This window comes from Fukomys damarensis, unplaced genomic scaffold, assembly GCF_012274545.1.
Source record: "Fukomys damarensis isolate Sample0158 unplaced genomic scaffold, DMR_v1.0_HiC HiC_scaffold_11, whole genome shotgun sequence".
In the NCBI taxonomy this organism is placed as follows: domain Eukaryota; kingdom Metazoa; phylum Chordata; class Mammalia; order Rodentia; family Bathyergidae; genus Fukomys; species Fukomys damarensis.
In genome coordinates this window covers 26,443,082-26,467,023 of record NW_022900923.1, presented here as the reverse complement: position 1 = coordinate 26,467,023, position 23,942 = coordinate 26,443,082, and the positions used below count along the sequence as shown (strand labels likewise).

Sequence of the window (23,942 nt, the reverse complement as noted above, 5' to 3'; positions counted from 1 at the left end):
AATAACATCCGCACTGCTGTGAAAATCAAAATAAATGGTACAGAAGCACTTTAGTGAACAAAGTACAACACAATTATAATTTAGTATTTATACAGAACACTGCCTCATAATGCCCTCAAATTATTTCATGGATAGATTTTCTCCTTTCTAGTCAGGCAGTAAGTTCCTTGAGAAGTATACTGTGCAATTTTTCTTTGTATCTGGTGGGATACATAATACACATATAATTATTGTTTGAAAATTGCTTATATAAAGTTTCTTAACCCCTTCACCTTAAACTCTGTAAACTAAATAAACTTCATACACTGCATGACAAGTACTCAATTCACACTGACAACATACTTTTAGGGTTTGGGCTTGGGGATTTGTAATTGGCACCTGAATTCCTTAAGGGCAGAGTTCACGTTTCACTCCTTTGTATCACCAGCACTGACAGCAGTATCTAAGCACACAGAAGGAGCCCAGTTATGATGGACTGTATTATATATGCTTGCTCCAAACCCCTATGTGGAAGCCCTAATTCTCAGAAGTTGAAGACAGGGCCTTCAGGGAGTTAGGAGTGAATGAGGTCACAAGTACAGCCCTAATCTGATACTGCTGGTGTCCTCGTGAGAAGGACAGACTCCGGGGCACACACTCTCTCTGGATGCAACACAAGAAGGGCCATGTGAGAGTGTAGCCAGAAGGTGAATGCCCTCAGCCAGAAAAGAGCCCTGGACCTAAATCAGCCAGCACCTTGATCTGAAACTTCTAGCTTCCAGAACTGTGAGAAGATAAATTTCTGCTCTTTAAGCCACTCATCCCAAAGTATTTTTTTATGGCTGCCTGAGCTAATTAAGACATCAGTTGATGTCTGAAGATAAATAAATGAATGAAGTGAACTTCAACAAAATACTTAATATTATCTCTACTCAGTAACCCTCAAACCAAAAAGGCAGTCTTCAATTTGGCTTGCATTGGTTTTGGAGAACTTTTCCTGAATCATTTCAGTATTATAACAGCACAGTATAGCTAGGCATTCTAACGGTTTCACAGACATGTCATTTTTCCATCCTCTGTTTAGCAAGCACAAGCAGTTCTTATTCAAACATCATTAAGAGGATTAGGCTGCTGGGGGCAGGCGGGGAGGGGGTGAGAACAGTATTGGCCAGAAAGAAAGGGAAACTGTACTATTAATTGCTCAGAGAATAACACATTATTCTGTAAACAGTCAAGTTAAAACATGGCTGATGAATAAAGAGCTCCTGGATGGAAGAACTATAAACTTTGGCAGGAACCAGTGCACAGCAGCAGTGAAAAGGCCTCATGCTAGGGCTGCCATGGAAAAAGTGACCTCAGAGAGGAATTCAACACAGAAATGTTCCAAGAGAGAAGAAACACTATGAAGTTTACATTAAGTCATTTGATTCTAGGTTCATAAAGCTATAAAGTTGTTTCAGCCAAAAAATACAGCTTACATGAATTTTATAGGCGATTATCTTCCTATTCAAAATGTAGCTTGGAATTCCAAAGCACCTATATTCTCAAAGTCTTTATAGTTTTACGATGTTTAGAAACCCATTCTTTGAAAGAGGCTCAGGTAGCAGAAGCAAATAAGTCAGTCCAGAGTCACTATACTATGACGACCCCATGTTGCCCTGGGCCTCCCCAGTAGAGGGCACACAGATCAGGGACTCCAGGAAGGCACAGCCAAACACAGCCGGGGAGAGAAACCCACACGAATCCTTTCCCTTTCCCCTGCCCCAGCTAGCGGGGCAACTCATTTACAGAAAAGTTTGAGTGCTTTATAGCAGCAGTTCATGTGTTTTACCACTGGTATTTAGCCAGTACAATGAACATTTCAGAGCTAAAGTTTCTTGCTATGTGAATAAGCCATTGAAAATGAAAAGCATAATTTCATATGGATATGAACAAAACCATAGACTATAATAAAACACCCCACTCCACCCACCCCATATCTCAAAAGGGCTTTATTTTTAAATATAGATCTACACTTGGAGCAAAGCATGAATCAAGTCATATGCCAGTATAATGTAATTTTAGAGACCTGCCAGAAAGAAAGAGGGGGTGTGAGCACATAAAACTTATTTATATTTTTATTTGTGCTGCTTCCCACAGATTGAAAATAAATTTTCAAGGATGCTTCTCAAATTTATCTACCCCAAGTCTGAAAATGTGCTGATCTAGCAGTGCCCTCTAGTGTTGAACTGGACCATTTGTTTGCCTTCAGCCAAAAAGTAAGCCACAATACAACCAAACTAGTCTATAATTAGCATCCATTTGTTCAACAAATATTTAATGAAAGTCTACTATGTGACAGTTACTGTGGAAAGTGGCAGGATATAGAGATGTATTTTTAAAAGACATGACTTCTCTTAAGGAGCCAATAGTTTAACAAGGGAGAAAAATGTAAACTCAATTATAAAATTACTTAAATAATTTTTACCTAGTTTTCCCCTAAAACAAGAGACACAGATGGCCGTCTCCCTTTCCAAACTGTGTTGGAAATTCACATTAGCAGGCTTTATACAGAACAACTTCAGCCAAGTACACAGGGAACATTCTGAAAGAGAGTAAACATCCCAGGACTTACAGTGGCACTGAATCCTGGTTTTAATGACTTGAGAAAGTACCTTTCACAGCCAAACCCAAGACACTTTGGATCTCAGTTACCAAGGGACCAGATCTGACATTTGTTAAATTTTCCACTTCTACCTGAAAAGGTAAATTGTTTTCCTAGGACTGTGATGAAAGTCCTCAAACAGAATCCACTGAGGCAGAGGAATGGAGAGACCCTAAGAACACAGTATTTCAGGGTTCTTGGATCTGCAAATTGCCTCCTCCAGTCACATAACATTCTGACTAGGTGCATTTTTAGGTTTCTGGTGAAGCAAAGGGAGTCTATAAAGGAGTTGTGAATACCTTTCAAGAATAGAAATGAAACTCAAATTACCAAAAGAAGCCAGGAGTAACTACAGACCAAGAATAATGTTTCATATCATTTTGTAATGTTTCTAGTTTTTGTTATTTTTTTCCATTCTTGTTACTCCTGTCTCATCAGCCATGAGACCCTGGTATGGGGTGGACTTGTTACTTGCTTCTGTGGAACCCGGCAAAGGTGATGATTACACTACACAGCATTATAAGGTTCATCCTGCCGGGACTCTCTCCTTTGCTGCTTTGACAGAGTAACCAGTTGTGCCGGAAAGGCCCATGTGGCAAAAAGCCAAGTATGGTCTACTGGTGTCTTGCTAAGAACTGAGGTCCTCAGAAGGAATGGAATGATTCTGACAACCACAGGAACAGGGAAGCAGATCCTGTCTCCACCAAACTTCAGGTGAAAATGTCGCCCTGACCAACCTCTGCTGCATTCAACGCCCAGATCACTGACCCATAAAAACCACAAGATCACAAATGTTGTGCTGTTTTAAGTTGCTAATATTATTATTCAATGATGGATAACAGAGATTTCAAGGTAATTTTTACTTTAAAATAATTTTATTACAAAAATAATACAAATACAAAATGAAATATTGGGGCCAGGGATTTAGCTCAGCAGTGCCACTGCCTGCCTCTCAGCACAAAGTCCTAAGTTTGATCCCCGGTACAAAGAAAAAAAGCAATACTGAGGAGAGACAAAGTCATCTATTTTCTGCCCTACTGGCCTACTATAACCACAGGTAATTTGATTTCCTTTGCCATCTTTTTATTATGTTTTGTATCTTGCTAGTTTTATTTAAGATAACATTTTCTGTTTTTTATCATATTCATTATCTATTTTAATGAGTATAAACAATACCTTTCATAGATATCTGATTATTGACTATTTACCTAGGCTAGGGGACAGCAAACTATGGCCTCAAATTTATAAATAAAGTTTTATTGGAACACAGCCATGCCCATTTGTCTACAGCTGCTTTCATGCTTCAAGTAGCAGTATTGACAGTTATACAAAGTACATATTCATGTTTTGGCCTTCCAAAGAAAGCATGCTGACAGCTGCATGAAACTGTAAGTGACTTTTAATTTGGCCTATTAAAGGTAATGTTACTTGGAAAATCTTTGTGTATATAATTTTTCATACTTTCCAATAAAGGTAGAATAACTGGCTCTAACTAATAAAAACATTTTTAGGGCTGATACTGCCCCTACTCTCTCTTATAATCTCCTAGCTATGACATGACAAGGATTGTGGTGGTAAGAATGGAAAGGAGGACCAGTACTCTTGTAGACAGCATTTCTCTGGTTCCCGTTAATGCAGGGAAGTAAATTTACACTTTTTATGAGCATAATTAGTTCTGATTTAAAGTCAACCAAGGGCTGGGGATTTAGCTCAGCGGTTCGGTGTCCTGCCTCGCAAGCACAAGGACCCGAGTTCGATCCCCGGTACCAAAAAAAAAAAAAAAAAAAAGAGTTATTGCTAAAGTCAACCAAACAGGGTAGTACAGAAGCGGTAAAGTACAACAGGAAAATAAACCAATGGAAAGAAATCTTCTACTTTCTATGAAGGATGCAAACGCAGGCAAAGGTAAACTCTTCAGTGTCAAAGTGCATCTGAAGTGCCACTCAAGCAGCTAGAGTGGAAAAGGCAGTGGGAGAGCTGAGGGAGGGAAGGAGGGGCGGTTTCTACAATGACCTAGCAGTGGCAGCGAGAATGGGATGACAGAGGACACACACACGTTCCACCCCCTGAAGAAAACTTCGACTTACCCTGCCTACAGCTGTACTTAAACAGTATCTGTTAAGGAAGTTCCGTAGCAACTACTCTGTATTTGTGAGTAATGCAAATTCTTCGACCTGGGAAAATTTTATTCTACAGGAAGAAAAATTATGGAATAGGACCAATTAAGTCAACCCTGAGATAAAATCTGAGTCAGTCTCTGAGATAAAAGATGAAGCAGGCTGATGGATCTCAAATCCAATCTCTCATTAACAATAAAAGCACCAAGAAGTGTTGACGTCATCTTCTAAGGGAAATATTCTACAAAATAAAGGGAAAAATATTAGGATGGACCCTTTACCCAGTAAATAATGAAAGTGAAAAGCAAAACCAGAGATATTTAAGATAATCATCCCAATTATATCAACAAAGAATGTAAAACATTTATTAAAATGTTCCTGTCAAAATGTCAAAGAAATTAGTATTTCCTAAATAAATGTTCTTTTAGCCTTTACATTCAACTTCAATTACTCACTAAATAATGAAACAGATGACAACTTCATGAAATATTCTGGGGAAGTATGAAATTCACTATACAGTAAGAGAATCAAAATACTTTTGTAAAAATAATTATAAAGATGTTACTTTGTAAAAAATATAAGCAGTTTTATGAAGTAGGAAAATCAAGCCATTTTTTCTTGGAATTTTCATATGGTAAGGGAAGCGGAAGTTCTATGAATAGTTTGATTTGCACTTAAAGTCATGTCATAATTTTCTTCCTCTTCCATTGTTTATTGTCAGTCACTTCAAAACTGACCTGAGGATCTGGCAGCATAAATCCATCAGTAAGTTTATAATAGACTATTGTAGAATCAGACTCCACTATGGCCAAAGTAAAAGACATCGGCAAGTCTGGATCACCTTGCAATTTTCGAGATGCCTTCAAGATCTCTCTTATCCTAAAAATAAAGAAACAACAGATTTAGGAGTCACAGTCCCCAATTAGTGGTAAGATAATATGTTGTAAAATCTTGAGGAAAAGTTAGGTAATTTTGCTAAAGAAATGTCTGAAGGCTCAAATGTATACATTTAAAGTTGTCTTCTCACACAGTAAATAAAGACTATCTACTGACTTCCAGTCCTTTACAAAAACATTCACCTTTCTCTCCTGATCAACATACAAAATGGGATACTTCACAGGATTTTGTGCATCTCGGACCATGGCTACTAATTTTTAAATTTTCCACCTTAGTACCTTACAGTGGAATAAGTTGTATTCAGGTTTATTATTTTTAAAAATAGACTGCAGTAAGTATTTTCCTCATGTTTTTACATGGGGTTTATAATTACTACCTTTAGGACTGCCACCTGCCTCACAAGCACAAGGTCACGAGTTTGATACCCAGTACAAAAAAAAAAAAAAAAGATGGCTGTAAGAATCAACGAAGCAGCATATATAAAAGAGATATGTAAAATCTCAAGTCCTTGCTGAATACCAGTATTAGTACACAGTGGTTACACTAGCTTTGCTACTTTGCCAACTGAGGCATAATGCATCCCCCCCATGATTATTGTTAAAAACAAATACTAATCCAAACATACTAAGGTATACTGTGCTATTAGTGGAAGTATAGAAAATAATGTATTTTTGAAATATGTATCCCGAATCCCTCAAAACTGACTTAGTCCTTAAACAATAATTTCCACCTATGTTGAGTTGTTGGACAGTGACTTAGATTTTGTTCATATAAGTACTTCAGCTTAGAGATTTAGATACATTCAGATATTAATCAGAAACTTCATTACTCAACACTGATGAGAGTAATACCCTGAAAAAAGACAGCGTACTCTGATTAGTTCATCAATGCAAACCTTTTAGTATAAAATTTTTCCTTCTTCAAAAGTGGCAAACTACTAGTCATAGGAAAGATCAATTTTATAGGCTGTCCATCTCGAATTTTTTTCTACAAAGATGAAAAACAACAAGCTTTCCAGAAATTGGGAAGCTGATGCAGGAGGGTCATCATGAGTTCCAGGCCACCCTAAGCAACTTATTTCAAGGCCAGCCTGAACTACATAGCAAGACCTTATATTTTTAAAAAGAGGAAAAGAACAGACTATTAAATAACTGAAATTTTAATATATCTAAATCTTCTGTTGTCGGTACATATCCCAGTAACTTCTTAGCATGCAATATACATAAAACAGTACATAATGCACATAAAACCACTGCAACGCCACAAGTTAAATATAATTGCTCTGATAGACTATGGTGAGAACTGAAAACAGAAGAAAGGGAAACCTTGTAAGACAACTCTACACATTTTCTGTTTCTCAATATTGTTTGAATCAAGAGGGGAGAACAGGTGTGTTTTTTTCTAAGTAAACTGTAAGAGAATTCTAGCTCACATACTGAAATTTCAGATAGAAATTTCCATCTCATTAACTGATCTTTTTTCATACTCTAATATTATGTTTTTAAAAAGTTATTTAGTATAAACAGCAAAACATTTTCAGACTTACTCAAAACACTCATGTGGGAGACCTTAAGGTTTGAAAATTAGCTTAGTCTTGTAAAGGGGGCTTTGTTTTCAGAGTTGAGGGAAATCACTGTCAGAAATGAAATGAAAGTTCCCATCTCTGAGCGCTTGTTTACACCACTTGGCAGTGTGTAGGGTATGTGGGGGGGACAAGCAATGAATCTTCACAGTAATGACAGGGCAAAATAGTTTATCTGCTTCTGTTACCTGGGAATTCTTACAAAGTTTCTTGTTTAGGATATTTTCTAGTCTATTTCTCAACATTATGTTTCCCCATTCAAGAACTTTTTGCTTTGTTTCCTTCATAGGACACTGTATAAACTCATAAAAATGCTTACCCTGCATATTTAACACAGTGCATTACCCCTGTACAAATGGAAAAAAAAATAAAATAATAAAAATAAAAATAAAATTAAATTTCTAGACCAATATGGCTGTCCATTTCTGTACAATGCCAACTCAACACAGTAAATTGGGATAACTTTTTCCAAAGTTGAGCGCACCATTAAAGTTTCCAAAAATTTAAGTTATATGTATATGTATATGTATATTTATATAAAAAGACCAATAATAGCAGTATGTTATGCATCAATAGCAGCAACAGCTTTTCCAGGTTCTGCAGTCATCTGAACAAAATTATAGACATTCAGCACATTCCATTAAAAAAACAAAACCAAAAAAACAAAGAAAATAATAATATCCAGAAAACAGCACAGTTCTGTTACTGTTGTGGAACCTGGCACCATTTTTTTTTTATTAGCATTTTAATCATCCTCTGGAAAGAGATCATTCTAGAGTAATATCATTAAATATAGCTCTGATAAAGCACGGTCACTACTACGTATCATAAAGCAGGTACAAGATATTTTACATTCACAGAGGTATGATTATGATACAGTACCATCCTAACATGTAAGGTCATATCTACGTGGGTTTGATTACAGAAACTAATACAGTATTCTCTAAATAATGGGAAAAAAAAATAAGATAAGACTACAAGAGCAAGAAGCAATTTAAATATGTTCAGGGACCATTTTCATCTTCAGAATTAAGGATTATTTTAATCTTACATCATTGCCTTTTCTCTTTTACTTTCCTTTTTAGTTTTATTTTAGGATTCCCTATTTTTTAATGTTCATACACAGATTTCTTTAACTGAACTACCGAGTAGTTTCTCTGGTGTGAAAAACTATAATAGTACACAGGATCCTAATGAGATAATTAATAATGTGAAATAGGAAGTAAAGGGCTAAAGGTGTAGGGAAAGTGGGAAGGGTGGGGGAAAGGAAAAAAATATGAGAAACTGAAAAAATGGAAATAAAGTGTTTGTAAATGGGGAGGGGAGGAAGGGGTGAAGGGAGGGCAGGGACAAAGGGAAAAAATGAGATCAAGACCTATCATGTAAAGGTACAGGATCCCAATAATGAATGTAACTGTATTGTATACCTAGATTGTACCAATAACCTCAATGAAAAGAAAAAAAAATGCTTACCCTGCCTTTAACAGATTGTTTCTTAATGCATTATAATAATACTATCAACAACAAAAAAGGTTCTTAAGTTTCAAGTTCTAAAGTTCTCCTTAAAGAATCATACACAATTGCAAAGATGCCAAGAATGGAGAAGTATCAGCAGAATATTATACATAATCTCACTTTGTCTCTAGTAAAATTAAAATCTTAATTTATAAGACTATATATAGTCTTATATATTTATATATATAAGAAATCTATATGTGAAAATGCCCCATAGATTAACAATAAGAATTTCAAATTTTCAACTCAGTTAAATCTTAAGGGGAAAAAAAATCACATTTAAAGAAATAGATTACTGTTGATTAACAGTAATAAATTTTGATATTTATAGCAGATGATTCCATCTTATAACTGTTCATAGATGAGCTCCACATACCAAAACAGAAAGGAGTGATTCTACAGCTTTATATAGCCAACTTGACAACAAGTGTGACACAAACACTATTTATTTAGCACAGTGAATGCTATTTAGCTAACTAATATCCTTAGTCCAAGCTACTTAAATGCTTTAAGTCGTAGCACTGATTTTCTGTAATGATCCTAAAACAGAAGAAACTAAGTAATCTCTGGGAATTTACAGTGATGATGAGATGTTGAAGAAAATACTACTTTAAGCTAAATACCTTGTTAAAATAGAGTGCACCACAGATTAAAATTAGTATTAATTTCGAAGCACAGAGGGTAGTATTTTCTGCTCTCAAGTGGCCAAACTTGTACACGCTGAAGCCTTATCAATATAAGGCACCAACTCCTTGATCTGCCTCGTCATGATATAAGTAAATGATATACCATAATACAAGTCTGAAACACAGTGCAAAACTAACTCAGTACCAGAAGCACCAAAGAGGCCATATTCATCTACAAGTTCAGTCCCAAAGAAAAGTTTCATGGGTAACAGAATTCCAGTTATGCCTACGAATTCCTAGTTAAAAAAAAAAAAATTGTAAAAATCAAGCAGCTCTAAACTCAAGGGGCTCTACTGAACAAGCAGTGTCCGTGCGGTGACTCTACTCAGCGTGGAGACATTCTGCTAAAATAAATCTGGGTCTTTTCTTTCTTTTTTAGGATAAGACCAAAAAAATATTGTTTAAATTGAAAGAAGCTGCCAGATGTAGAGGTTTCACCAGCAAGTAATAGATTTCTCCAACAGAGGTAAGCTGAAGACTCAGATGATATAAAGGGAAGCCAAGTGACAGAAGTCATTTTATCAGTTACTATACATCAGGCCCCAAACAAAGTGTCCATGAAAGAAATTTAGCATACTATAAATATAAATTCATAATAAAGTTTATGCTTTCAGAAATAATTTTAAATTACAAGGAAATAATAATGGCACATCTGTCAAGAAAATAAGTAGCATTTTAGTACTAAAGCCCGTAACAAAGAATATCTCTGGTAATATCCTGAAGAAATCGATTCCAGTAATCTTTTATTCCACCATTAGTATAGTCCTTTTGCCAAGACAAAAAGAATCAAGAGATGGGGGAGGGGAGAAAAAAGAATTGAGTGTCCTACGTACATATGTGTACCAACTCCCCACAAGGAATATAATCATTATATAACACGAACATGTACCAATAAAAATAAAAAACTGGAAAAAAAGAAATTTCAAATTTAAAAATAATGAGATACCATTCCACCAAACAGAGTAACTAAATCCTTCCTAAAAACTAATAATCATGATTCCAACTATGTAACATTCTGGAAATGTGGAAACCACAGGGAAAGTGAAAAGTTCCAAAGCTGCTGGAGTGGAGGCTCCGAGTGAGCAGAAAGAACAAACGAAGCACCAGCAATTTTTAGAGCACTGAACTATTTGTATGCAATGGCAGATACTTGACATTATGCATTTGTCAAAAAATCATAGAATTATATAATACAAAGGATGAACCCTAATGTAAACTATGAGCTTTAGTTAATAATAATGTATCCATGTTAGTTTATTAGTTAAAACAAAAGTAACACATTAATGCAAGATGAAATAACAGGAAATGGTGACTGGGGCTCACATGGGAAATCTCTGCTCAATTTTTGTATAAATTTATAGTTGTTCTAAAAAATAAAGTCTCTCTGTTTTTTATAAATGATTGCCAAGGTTTTGACCTGAACTTCAGAATGAGCGGCTGCCATTTACTAACAGTGGAAACTGCAGAAGGAGCAAGTACGGGGCCAATCAAGAGTTCTGTTTAGACATGCTAATTGGTGATGTCTTTCAAGTGTAGTAGAGATGTCAAGTAGACAGTTAAATGAGTGTGAAGTTCAAAGTATAGACGGAAGAAGAGATACACTTGGGGATCGCCAACTGCTGAAATTTTAAACTGTGAAGACAGCTTAGAGCTCTTTAACAATTAGAGGCTACAAGCTCGAAAAGGTTCAGCAAAGGAAGTGAAAAAAATGACAAGTGGAAAATAAAGTTATGTAACCTCCTCAAATCCTCAAGTAACATTCTTGCACTAAGAGTTGATCATCTATATCCTCACAGATTTGTATGTTTTAATTTTAATTGGTATCCACTATGGCAAATAGGAACAAGCATTGTAATTTTTTTTTTTTTTGGTGTTTTGAGACAGGGTCTCACTATGTAGTTGAGACTGACCTGGAACTATGTAGCCCAGGCTGGTCTCGAACTCAGCAATCCTCCTGCCTCAGCCTCCCTAGTGCTGGGATTATAGGTGTGAGCCACCACGCCCAGCTATAATTCTTAATATTGTGACTAAAATGATTTGTCCTTGTTTGTTTCAGTATATACTAGTGTTTCCTAGAGATCTTAGGCAAAACCCTTGATTTAATTTTCTCTTACCTTTGAATTGCTTAACCCCTTAAAAGGTCTTCAAATTCTTTAATCACTTAATTCTACCAGATTCCTAAATTTGCTTCCCATAAGTAGGTTACTCTCTAAATATTCTTTCCCTATCTCTCCTTTCCACATTCTCCCCCCACACCCCCCAACACACACACACTCCAAGGCTTTCTCACCAGCTTCAACCAGTTATTCCCTTTGCCATTACTACATTCCTCATTGCTGGGACAAAATACACAACACCCACAAGTTAAAGGAGGAGAGGTTTGTTTTGGCTGACAGCTTCAACCCATGGTCGGAGGGCTCCAACACACAAATGGATTGGTGGGAGAGACTTCATGGGAGAAAGCTGCTCGTGTCATCCTAAGAGAGGAGGCCAAGGAGACAGACCTTTCCAGGTCAGGCCCCAAGTGACCCACTCCAACTAGGCCCACCTCCAACAGTAAGTCAGATATGGTTCCCCGGTAATCACATGTCTGAACACGTGAGGCTCTCAGGGGACATCTAGATCTAAACTGTAATACCCAGTCACAATGAACCGTGTGCAATTTGCAAGCTGTCATCCCTCAGCACTTTGTGCATGCTGTTACTCCTGCAGAAACATATATTCTCATCTCTATTATGTATTAAGGGCCTATACAAATTTCACACAACTTGTCCTCCAAGAATCTTTCACAGACTCTCCCACCTCCTACTCCACCACTGAAGATTTGCCCCTCTGCAGTCTCCCTCTGTGTCCTGTGTATCTTTTCATTACGTTTATCACACTGGAGATAAATGGCTGTCTATGTCAGCTCTGGACTGCACAAATCTTGTGTGTAAGATCTGTGATGTTTTGTAGCCCTGGAGTATAGGCATCCAATAAATATATGAGGAACTTAGAAAATAATGAGGTAATTTTCAATTTATCTTTTCATCATCTCCTAAAACATGCTTATATTTTCCTCCTAGATAGTCTATAATTATACACATATTCATTATAATGCTGAAAGGAAAAGTAAAATTATATAGACATAACATTTTTACTGAAGGGTATATCATTTTAGCATATTGGTAAATAAAATTTTAATTTTCCCCACACAGCTCAGTGTTTTAAACTGTCAATTCTTTTTATTCTCCCCATAAAAATATTAATGCAATAGATTTAAAAATAAATAATTAATCCATTTTTATTATCTTGATAACTACTGTGATATATTACTGTGACAACACAAACAGCTAATAAAATATTTTTAAAGTAATCATGTCCTTTAAAGAAAAATTACTATTGACAGTATTTAAAAGCTATAGTGGGAGAAGTTAAGCCTGACAAAGAGAAAAGAACTGCATTTCATTTAACTCAGTGTAGGAAAAAAGAATATTCTCTACAATATTGAAAATAACATTCTGGTAAACAGGATATAATATGCATTTACAAACTAAGCACTAGATTTTAAAAATCAGAGGCTAAGAATCATTACTTTGGCTCCAATGATCACTTCTTACATGTATTGAATTGTTTCCACTTTTCTTGAGCAGTAATTTTCTTTAACTGTATAAGAATCTTGCCAAAAAAGTCTTGATCAAACCAAAAGACAAAATTTCTTTGACTTTTAGCTTTACGGCTGCTGAACTAGCAGATAAGCAATCTAGAATATGGAATGTTGAGATGTGTTTTTTTTTTCCCCTCCTAATTTCTAGAACAATACTCAGACTGAAAGAGATAACAAGAAAGAGAACATCTGGAATACTATTTTCTCAGGGGGAAAAATGGTGTAATTGTTACCAGTCTCCATAAAACAAAACAAACACTATTAATCTGTCAAGAATTAAAATGGTCATCGGAGAGGTTTCATCCTCATATCCAGTATCCTCCTCTGCCACAGAGGAGAGACAGCATTTATATTTTAGTCAAGTTTGAATGAATGACCCAAGGATATTACTAAGGAAAGAACTACCATCCTTGGTAGCAAAAGAGATTAATAGATTATATATACCTTCCAAATACATAATATGGTATTTCAAAATGCAAACTAAAATTATTTTATATTAGTGTTGGGAAGCATTTAAATGAAAGAAAAATATATGTCCTTTCCTTCAAAAAACACTAGCAATTACTAATCCTATACTCCACAGTATAATTTTCCCTCCAATAATCAGAAAGAGGTATTTTACCAATTTTATCCTCACTTTTGAGATCAGTAATTAACATTAAGTCAGTATTTTCAGAAGGACTAGCATACACAAGACTTCTGGGACTTGAAAAATATGACAAAATGTTTTAACTCGTATCAAATATGCCAACAACCATTCAAACATACATTCACCCTGTAATGGAATCTGTCTGCCCTCATGTCAGAAACTATGTTAAAAAAAAATCAGGTCCAGAGCCTGGGAAAGTAAGTGGGGGAAAACATTAAAAAGAAAAGTAAAGAAACTCTTCGGGCAATTTTAGAAATGCACCCAGATCCACAGCAACATTAACATTGTTCTGAACGGCTACCTTTTAAGGAATCACAAAATACTATAAACCATTAACACAATTAAATAAAGGCTACAGAAAACAAACCTTGCAAATACATACTCCAGACTGCCATTCAAGAGTCAAACAGCAAAGCAGCTATTGAAATGGTTTTAACTGATACAGCAGAAATTGTCTTTACTAGGGGAAATGACTTTTGACTAAATTGTAGTTAACTAGGCAAATAAGAGCTTGGTCCAGTTTTACAAGCAACAGATTCTAAAACTTGGGAACATTAACAAGGAGCCAGTTATCAGGCTTTGTAAATAATGTCAAGGTACATCTCCTACAAACTGCCCACTACTCTGCCTCTCAGGTTTTATATGCTACCCAGCTTCCCTATTAATAAAAATGCTTTTATTTAAAGGTTTTATGGAATACAATGAATTTTAAAAGGTGCACTCTATACTCAAGCACGTAAGCAGCAAAAGCCTAGGGTGCTTTTAATAACTGAGGTGATACACAGTATGTGGCAAGTCATTTATTTCTAGTAAGCCTCAGAGTTGCCAGGTCACTTTTTAATATAAAATTAATATTGCTGATGATGTATCACCAGTCTCATCACTCACATTTTAACATGCTTTCTCTAGTGAGAGTCAAAATAAAGTTAGAAATAATGGGACCTGGGAACAGTATATGGGTCCAAGTCTACATTTTTATAAAAGAAAGGATAGTGGTTACTTTTGTGATGAAGGACTTATACCTGGAAAGGGGTTCGGGGATGGCTGGAAAAGGTCTGTTTCCTCATTTGGTCACATTTACAAGGGTTGCATTAGTTTGCCTTATAACTTGTGTGTGGGTGTGTGTGTGGGTGTGTGTGTGTGTGGGTGTGGGTGTGGGTGTGTGCGCATGTGTGGTTTTCCATATCTGGTTTTACTTTGCAATAAAAGATTTTTAAAACGCCAATAAAGTAAGAAGAACTCTAATAGCTAGAATATTTTTTATACTATATCTGGAAGCAGTAAGCATATAAGTAAAATATTTTAGTCTTATTTTTGTAGGTAAAATTGGGATTAAAACAAATAACTTTTAAATCGCTCAGAATTTTAGTGACAATGAAATTAGAATACATTTGTGAAAGTACTTTGAAATACTATAAATACTCTACAAATGCAAAACACTCATAATCACATAGAATAATCTGTAATATTACTTCCTGCTTAAGCCCCATCAGTGGCACAGTCTTATCAGTAGCTTTCCCAAAGCTGTTTGTGGAAATCTAGGACTCTCTAGGCATGCTTCGGGAGAAGGGAACCAAGCATAGTTGTACAGAGGCCTTGCACAAAGATGCCTGGCACAAGTGGGCCTGAAATTTGGCCTGCATAGTTTGTCAAGACTGAACACCTGTGAAGGGACTTTTTCCTTCATATACCCAGAGGGAACACCCTTTCCTAATTTGCTCCAAGACACTCTATGTGCTAGCTGTAGCCCTGTTCAAAAGTTCCCTGTGAAGTACCTTCTTTTTGACAAACAAAAAATACATATAAACTGCTGAGAAGCTTCTACAAAGTTAAGAGATACCATAGACAAACATATTGGCTTGGTCACCATGGCAGCACTTAGATCATCACCTAATATATAAGAGCCACTCAATAAATACTATGTAGAGATTTAAAAGTTCAAGGAGTATTATGTGACAAATAATAAAATTAAAAAGTGAGCAAAGAATAAAATTATTTTTGTAGATGCTTTATTACGGAAAAAGTAAAAACTGTGTAGTTTCATACACATACACACACACACACACACGTTTTTAAATTCATGGTTGCCCTCATCTCTTCCCACCCAAATACTTTTAAGACGTCTCAATGAATTTCTTCTTTATTCAAGGTAACCAGGGACTCAAAGTCAATAATTTTCTTCTCTGTTACCAATGTAGGAAAATTCCTATGTTAGCCACAGAAGTTTGAAATTGCAGCATTACTGTTAGATATATAATATTTTATACTACAAAGTACATTGAACTAAAATGGTAGTATACATCCACTGTTTAAAAACATGGCTCCTATTAACGATTGAGAAATGAAATTACATGCACATAAATCTCCATTTGCTAAGTCATCTGTATATTTTGATTTGATAAAATGTTAAGCTCTAAAAGCATAATACAGTGTGGATGAATCTTTATTTGTGCTATTTTCTATATATTATTCTGCATAATATAATTATAAATATTTATATAAAACAAGACACAAGACTTAAGCCTTATGAGTCACTGAGTGTAAGAATAAATAAATTACTTACAAAATTATCATTCCAATTAATTCTAATTACAGAAAAAAAAATCTTAACTTATTAAAGCTAGAAAAGCAATAATTACCAATTGGAAAACTTCAGAAATTAATACTGAATACAGATTTACACTTACAGACTTGGGAAATCATTTTGATTAAAAGAAGCTACTGTTTTCATTTCATTTTTAAGATTAATTTCAAATTAATCTGAAATTAATGCTGCTTTTTATCCAAACAAATATAGCAATACTAGCTAGAATAATATTTATTACAGTAATTAAAAGATCAGAAGAACAAGTTTTAAGGAATGAATTATTGAGTCTCTTATATGTAGAAAGGCTTAGAAATCATGCCAGTAAAAATCAGAAAGTGCTAGAGATCAAACCTGCTATCAACTATCAGTGATCCTCAACAGAAAAAACTCACAGTAAGAAGACTCTCAAAGAAGCATATGAACATCATGATATATCAAGGAACTATTCTCATTATGAATCATTCGTAAAAATATTTTATAAAAATCTGCAAATTTGTTCAGTACACCTTTTTGGAAGAAGCACAATGAAAATAACGAATGAGTATAGTTGCTTTGATTTAGAAGAAATCTGATATATATATATCATGTACTCACAATCTAAACTCCTCAATAAAAGATAAGGACACTGAAACTCAGAGACATGAGGTATATTGTTAATTATCAGCACCAATGCAGGGACCTCAATGTAATGCCCCTTCTAGTAAATCACTATGTGTTCAGTCATAGTTAAACAGAAAAAAAACAAGTATTTATCAAGGTTATTCATGCTGGAATTTAAGGTGCTCTGACTCTAGCCCACTTATATATTACCAAAATACAGCCATGTTTCATGTTACCTTTCTTCCTACATCCTATTCACTTAAGGTACTCTCTTCCTGTTTAATACTATGCTCTTGAACCTCACTCTTGAATCTAACCCTCCCTATAGCTCAACGATTTTTCTCCATCAAAAATTACCTTCTCTATTTTCAGCCTTTCTGAAGAACTCACATGGTAGCTGGCTTTCCTCAGAGCAAGCAAGAGAATTCCCAAAAGTCAAAGCCTTTTATAACCTAACATTCAAAGCCACATCCCATCCTCTTTGCTAATTTTTATTCATTAGAAGCAAGTCACTGGGTCCAGGCTACATTTAAGGGAGAGAATTACACAAAGTTATGAATACCAGAATGCTGGCTTAAAAGAAGCCATCTCAAAGGCTGCCTGCCGTGTCACCTAAAGAGTAAGAGCAGGCAAGGAGATATGCTAACCAGGTACCAGAACTTCTTATAAAGGAAACAATTAATAAGATGTGGCAATGGCACAGGATAGACAAATTGTTTAGTGGAGTGTAACAGAGAACCCAGAAACAAATAAATGCATATATGAAATTTTGGGAAATGCCAGAGTGATACACAATGAGGAAAACAAGACCTATTCTAAATAGAGGTAAAAAAGTAGTTATCCATATAAAAAGTGGGGTCCTAACCTGCTCTTTCACCATTTAAAAAATAAAATCTTAAAACTCTTAGTGAAAATATAGGTAGTAATTTTTTAGCCCTTACAGAAAGATATTGATTATAAAAGCCGTAAGATTCAAATTAATAAGCTATTCTAAATACCTTTAAAACAGTGAAGTATAGATTTTAAAACTGGAAAACATAGTCAACAAAAGACTACTGTCCAAAAATAAAGAAAGAAACATACATTGCAGGAAAGACAGCCTCACTGATAAATGGTGTTGGGAAAACTGGTTATCCACATGCAGAAGATTGAATCTAGAGCCATAACTCTCATCATCATCTAAACAGAAACAAAAATGGATCAAAGAACTCAATATTAAAATACAAACAATCTGCTGGAAGATAAAGTACGTAAACTCTTGAAGTCAAAGCCATAGGCAAGGGCTTTCTGAAAAGAATGCCAGTTGCACAGGAAATAGTACCAAGAATGAACAAATTGGATCATATCAAATTAAAAAGCTTCTCACAGCAAAAGAAACAACCAGCAGAGTGAAAAGACCACCTACAGAAGGGAGAAAAAATTGCCAGCTATTCTTCAGACAGAGGACTACTATTTATAGTTTATAAAGAACTAAAAAAAATTACACCACCAAAAGAAAAGACCCAATAAAATAAAAACAAGCAAGTGAAATGAATAGATACTTCATAGCAGACAATAAATACTTGAAAAACGCTCCATATCTCTGGCAATTAGAGAAATGCAAATTAAAACAACATTGAAATTCTATCTTACCCCAGAAAGAATAGCCATCATCCAAAAAAATCAAATAATAACAAATTGGCAAGAGTGCAGAGATAAAATCTAAGACTATAACTAATACAACCATGGAAATCAGTATGGAAACTCCTCAAAAAAAGAAAACTAGAAGTTCCATGTGATCCAGCTATTCCTCTTAAAGGTATCTTCCTGATGGAATTAAAGATATTATATTACAGTGATACATGTATACCTATGTTTATAGCAGCATAATTCATAATAGCTAAATCTTAGAAGTGCCTTACATGCCCATCAAGAGATAAATGGATAAGGGACCGGGGATTTGGCTCAATGGTTCCGCTGCCTGCCTCACAAGCGCAAGGACCAGAGTTCGATCCCCGGTACCCCCCCCGCAAAAAAGAGAGATAAATGGATAAAGAAAATATATTTACATGAAATAGAGTACTACTGTGCCATAAAGAAAGATAAACTTGAGTCATTTGTAGGAAAATGAATGCACCTTGAGACCATAATGTTAAGCAAAATAAATCAGACACACTAGCTTAAATATCATATGGTTTCTCTTATATGAGAAGCCCAAATTATAACAAAAGACAGATAATAGGAAGTAGAGAAACAGATTGTCCTTAAGTAGGAACAACATGAAGAGGTGGAGAAACAGGGAAGGAAGGGAAGGGGAGGGAGATGAAAAGGGAATTAAGATATGTACACGTATTAGTGACACACAAGGAATGTACTGCAGACATGTATTAGTAAAAATAAATAAATACATATGATTTAATAGAAAAAAAGAATAAAAAAGTCAAAAAAGTCAATGAGGAAACTACAAACATCCCAACAGGTAAAGCATATGAATGAAGACTTAAGAGAATAAATTAAAATTTAAACACTCAAGATTATTAGTAATCAAAGAAATACAATGCAAAACCACAGTGGGATAATCCATTCAACTGGCAAAAATGAAAACACCTGACAATACCAAAAGATCTTATATACACTCTGGGACAAAGTAAATGGAGGCAACCAGTTTGGAAGCACTGGTGGAAATTACTGTATCTCCCGATGTTGAATATCAGCAACACTCCATCATCAGAACAGTGAATGTGAAAGCCATAGTACAATCACTCAGTGGAATACTATACAGCAGCCCCAAAATGCACAGGGATTAATTTCAACAATATACAGCAATATTGAAGGTACAGATACAACCTAAAAGATTATATTCCTTTTATAAAGTTAAAAAATGTCAGATTAAGCAATTCCTACTGAATATGAGATTCAGCGTGACAGTTACCTCAGGTCTGTGAAAGAAGATAAAGGAGAGATGCATAAGATTTAATGTCAGTTATTGTTAAGAACTAGTTTTTGTGGTGGTGGGCTTTGAGATAGTTAGTACATTAAAAATAAATAAATAGCTTGAACTACTAATGGGAGTGTATCATGAAATAAAGATTTGTTCAATACAAACTGTACAGCTAAATTTTTTTTTAAAATGTCCCACAAGCTGCATGAAGCATTCTTTGATTTCAATTTGCATGTTAATTACACTCAAAAACTCCTATAGGAAGTATAATTCGTACCACATGCTGCATCATGTATCTGTTGTTTCCAATGTAAAGGTCTTGCTACCTTACCAAGAATATAAATATTTCCAACTTCCTTAGGATCTATTAAATTAATACCAAAATCACCCACTCACCTGTTATGGCTGAGGGAAGCAGAGACGGATATAGGCACCACCGTCTGAGCCCCTTCACCTTCTATCTCAGTACCAACAAGGCAGATGAGCTGGAGTTCTGGTAATCCTACACAATTTACTTCATGCCAACTTTTACCTGAAAGAATGTCAATGAATGGACAATAATGTTTATCAAAAATAAAAGATAAAAATTTCAACTTCTACCGAATACTCAGCTAAACAATTTTATTTATAGTACTACCTCCTTTTTTTTACTTTTCCAATCTTTTCTGTTACCTAGTTATTCCCAATGTAAATAAATAATATAAAATTAACTGGAAAAATTAATAGCAAGTCAATAAATGGTTGCTTCTTGTATTTTCACAATACTATATTCCAACCCAACTCCTCAAACTCCCACCACAGCCCCAGTAACAAAACAATATAAACAACCAACTTACTCTCCATGAGGTCCAGGTAAACCAAGAATGCTATATACACTTGCGTAGCATCTCCTATATCTAATTCCATCATTTCTAAATACTGAAAATAAAAATGTAATTGTCAAATAGAGAAGGAAGAATCTCAAAGAATCTCAAAATTGTCTTTTAATAAATAAGGTATATATTTGTATAATACAACTATCATCTAGAATTAGAGGAAGTTAAAAGGCAATGTAAGATCTGATCTATCTCTGTAAAGAATTTACAACTGTTAGAGTAAACACATACATAGCATCTTCCCATCAGTTTCCACAGGAGATTAGTTCCAGGATATTCCACCTTCCATAGGTAACAAAATCCAAGAATGTTCAATATCCTGATATAAAATACTATAGTATTTGCATATAAGTAACCTATGCAATAATTCCATATATTAAATCATCTACAGATTACTTATAATATCTAATACAATATAAGTTATATGTAAGTAGTTGTTATATACATTGTTTAGAGAAAACAACAAGGAAAAAGTCTACACATGTTCAGTACAGATGAAATTTTTTTCAAACATTTTCGATGCAAAGTTAGTTGAATCTGAGGATGCAGACCTCATGGACATGGAGGGCTAACTGTACTTATAACTTTAGACAAATAACAATATATGACAGTGATTAAAACCATGTGAGTAAGTGAAGAATTAAGGAAGATTGGTGAATGTTTCATGACATTTGGGATAGAAGTGAATTTTGTAACATACAGAGAAGTACAGTAATAGTGCAGGTGTCACACAAAAGTGGGAATAAGCCATCGAAGCCTATAAAGAAATCTATCTGCCAAGAATAGTTAAGTTTTTAATAAAATTTTTGTTGGGATAAGTTAATAGGGAGTCTGTACTTACCTGGCCTCTTACTGCTTATGGAAAGAGTCTCTAGAACACCATTCTAACCTGTCTCTCTACCATTTCAAGGGCAAGGAGTTGTCTAATTGTTGATTTTTTTTTTTTTCTGGTATCAGGCATCAAACTTGGGCCCTCGTGCTTGCAAGGCAGGCAGTGGAAACTCTGAGCTAAATCCTCCACCCTAATTGTTGAATTTTAAAGAAGAAAACTGTTGCTTCTTTTGGACTTGTTGGCAGGCATGAGGGGAACATTTTTTAGTGGCCTACCCCTGCAGAGGAAGCCCAAAACTGTCCAGATTTGTCAGTAAGTAGATAAGCAGTATGATACAGTGGTGAGACATTAACCAAATCTGCACAGGAGATTTGAAGTTGCCTTCTCCCAATACCTTAACAGTAAGTGAAGTAACAGATATAGAAGGGAGGCATCTGACCCAAACTTCAAATGGATTTTAAAAATGACACTGAAAAAATAATTTCAGGTTAGGCTAGAAAATCTTTGTGGTCAAGCTTTAAAGCCTGGATTGATCCGTAAGGAAAAAAATGAAGATGTCTAAGCTGGAAAATAGTATATTAAAAGTGGCATCTAAAAACGGTAAATCTGACACCATTTTACTGAATTTCCTGATACCGTTTTATTAGGTAATTTTCTAATTGAATAACAAGAAGAAAGAACTGGAAGATACCCACTATTATTTACTTTCTTCTTTTTAAGTCAATTGGATCCTTCAAGAACAAAAATCAAAAGGAAGATTTGGTGATGGGTCTGTGTAGCCATTGACTTCAAAGAGAAAAAGAATCTGCACGTAACATTAAATCTATTACTGTTATATACTTATATAGTACTTTTAGCATGTCCGTACACCTTATAAAAATTACTAATTCTTTGAGTTAAGTGTTACTATTATCTCTGCTTTTTATATGAAGAATCAGGCATAATGGAATCAAGCAAAAGAAACAGAGGACTTCTATAAAATGGAATATTACTCAGCCATAAAGAATGAGAAAATAGATTCATTCATAGGAAAATGGATACATATTGAAGATATACTCCTAAGTGAAATAAATAAGTCACACATGTGTAAATACCGAATAGTTTCCCTCATGTGAATAATCTGCAATAATACAGAAGATCCTAATAAGATTACTGACATTTAGAAATGGGAAGAAAGGAGCTAAAGGTGTAGGGAAGGTGGGATGGGTAGGGGAAGGGTAAAAAGGGAAAAGAAAAAAATGTGAGATAATGAAAAGATGAAAATAAAGTGTTTGTAGATCGGGAGGGGAGGAGGGGGTGAAGGGAGGACAGGGGTAAGGGGAAAAAATGAGAATCAAGACTTGTCATGTAGAGGTACAAGATCCCAACAATGAATGTAGCTGTACTGTATCCCTAAAATGTACCAATAAATTCAATTAAAGCTAAAAAAAAAAAAAAAAAAAGAAAGAAAAGAAAGAAACAGAGGACAATGAGATCAAGCAAGTCAAATCAAATCACAAAGCTGGTGACAGAACTAAAATTTGGACTCAGGGAGCCTGAATTTGAGTTCGTGTTCCTCTCCTTGTTCATTGTTTTACTTCTTATGGCACCAGACAACATTTCCATGCCATTGTTTCTTTTGGGGGATGATAAAAGGAACAGAATAGGAAGACAAAATTGAGCACAAAAAGATTTTTTTTTAAGGTTCACTCCAGATTTTTTCTTTTCTTGATTGCTTTTAGATGATTATCTATGGATTACTGTTCTACTACACTAATGAACCAGTTGGGGCAGAGTTCTACAAAACTCACCTCTCCATTCACTGTTTAGGGAGCTACCAGGAGAGGCAGCAATCTCCAAGCAGAAGCAAACAAAGGGCTATCTTTATTTCCCTCGCTGGTAACAAAGAAAATTATTCACAATGTGAATAGCTTTTCCTTTAACAAGAACTTACTCAAATTTTCCCAGAAATATGGAAAATTGATAACCTCCACCTGTGCAGAATCAAGGTGCACACTCTGAGCCTAAAGCTACCCTGTAAATGTTGACTGTGCCTAAACCTTTATCCTTAAGGCCTCCAAGGTCTCATCATGGTCCACCGTCTTGCACAGTTACTGTAAGGATTAAATACATCTCAGAAAAGAACTCTTACCTAGACAACAAGACATGTACTAGTGGAGGGTCTGGGCGGGGCGGGGGAAGAGTCACCTCCGGTTGAGAAAGGAGGGGTTTGATGTCTTGCCCTTTAAGAACGAATTTGGTGAAGGGCAACGAATGGTGTCAGAGCGACGGTTCAATTCATTTAAACAAATGAAAACGCGAGCTTGTGGCTCGCGGCTGTGCACACCTGGCGCCCCGGGCGTGGACGCACCGGCCTCGGCGGCAGCGCAACACGAAAGCTCCACCTGGGACAGGCTCCGAGACCCGCGCCCTG

At 35.4% G+C, this 23,942-nt stretch overlaps 1 protein-coding gene across 1 annotated transcript; it reads right to left on the bottom strand.

Annotated features, from left to right (window-relative positions):
- Positions 1-3,560: 3,560 nt before the first annotated feature.
- On the bottom strand, positions 3,561-23,939 carry Tsen15 (tRNA splicing endonuclease subunit 15; the record flags this gene model as incomplete). The annotated part of the gene is made up of 5 exons (XM_010640564.2): positions 3,561-4,981; positions 5,478-5,619; positions 20,219-20,354; positions 20,659-20,740; positions 23,856-23,939. Coding segments are annotated over 5 exons (465 nt in total), but the record flags the coding sequence as incomplete, so codon positions are not given.
- Between the last annotated feature and the right edge of the window lie 3 nt (positions 23,940-23,942).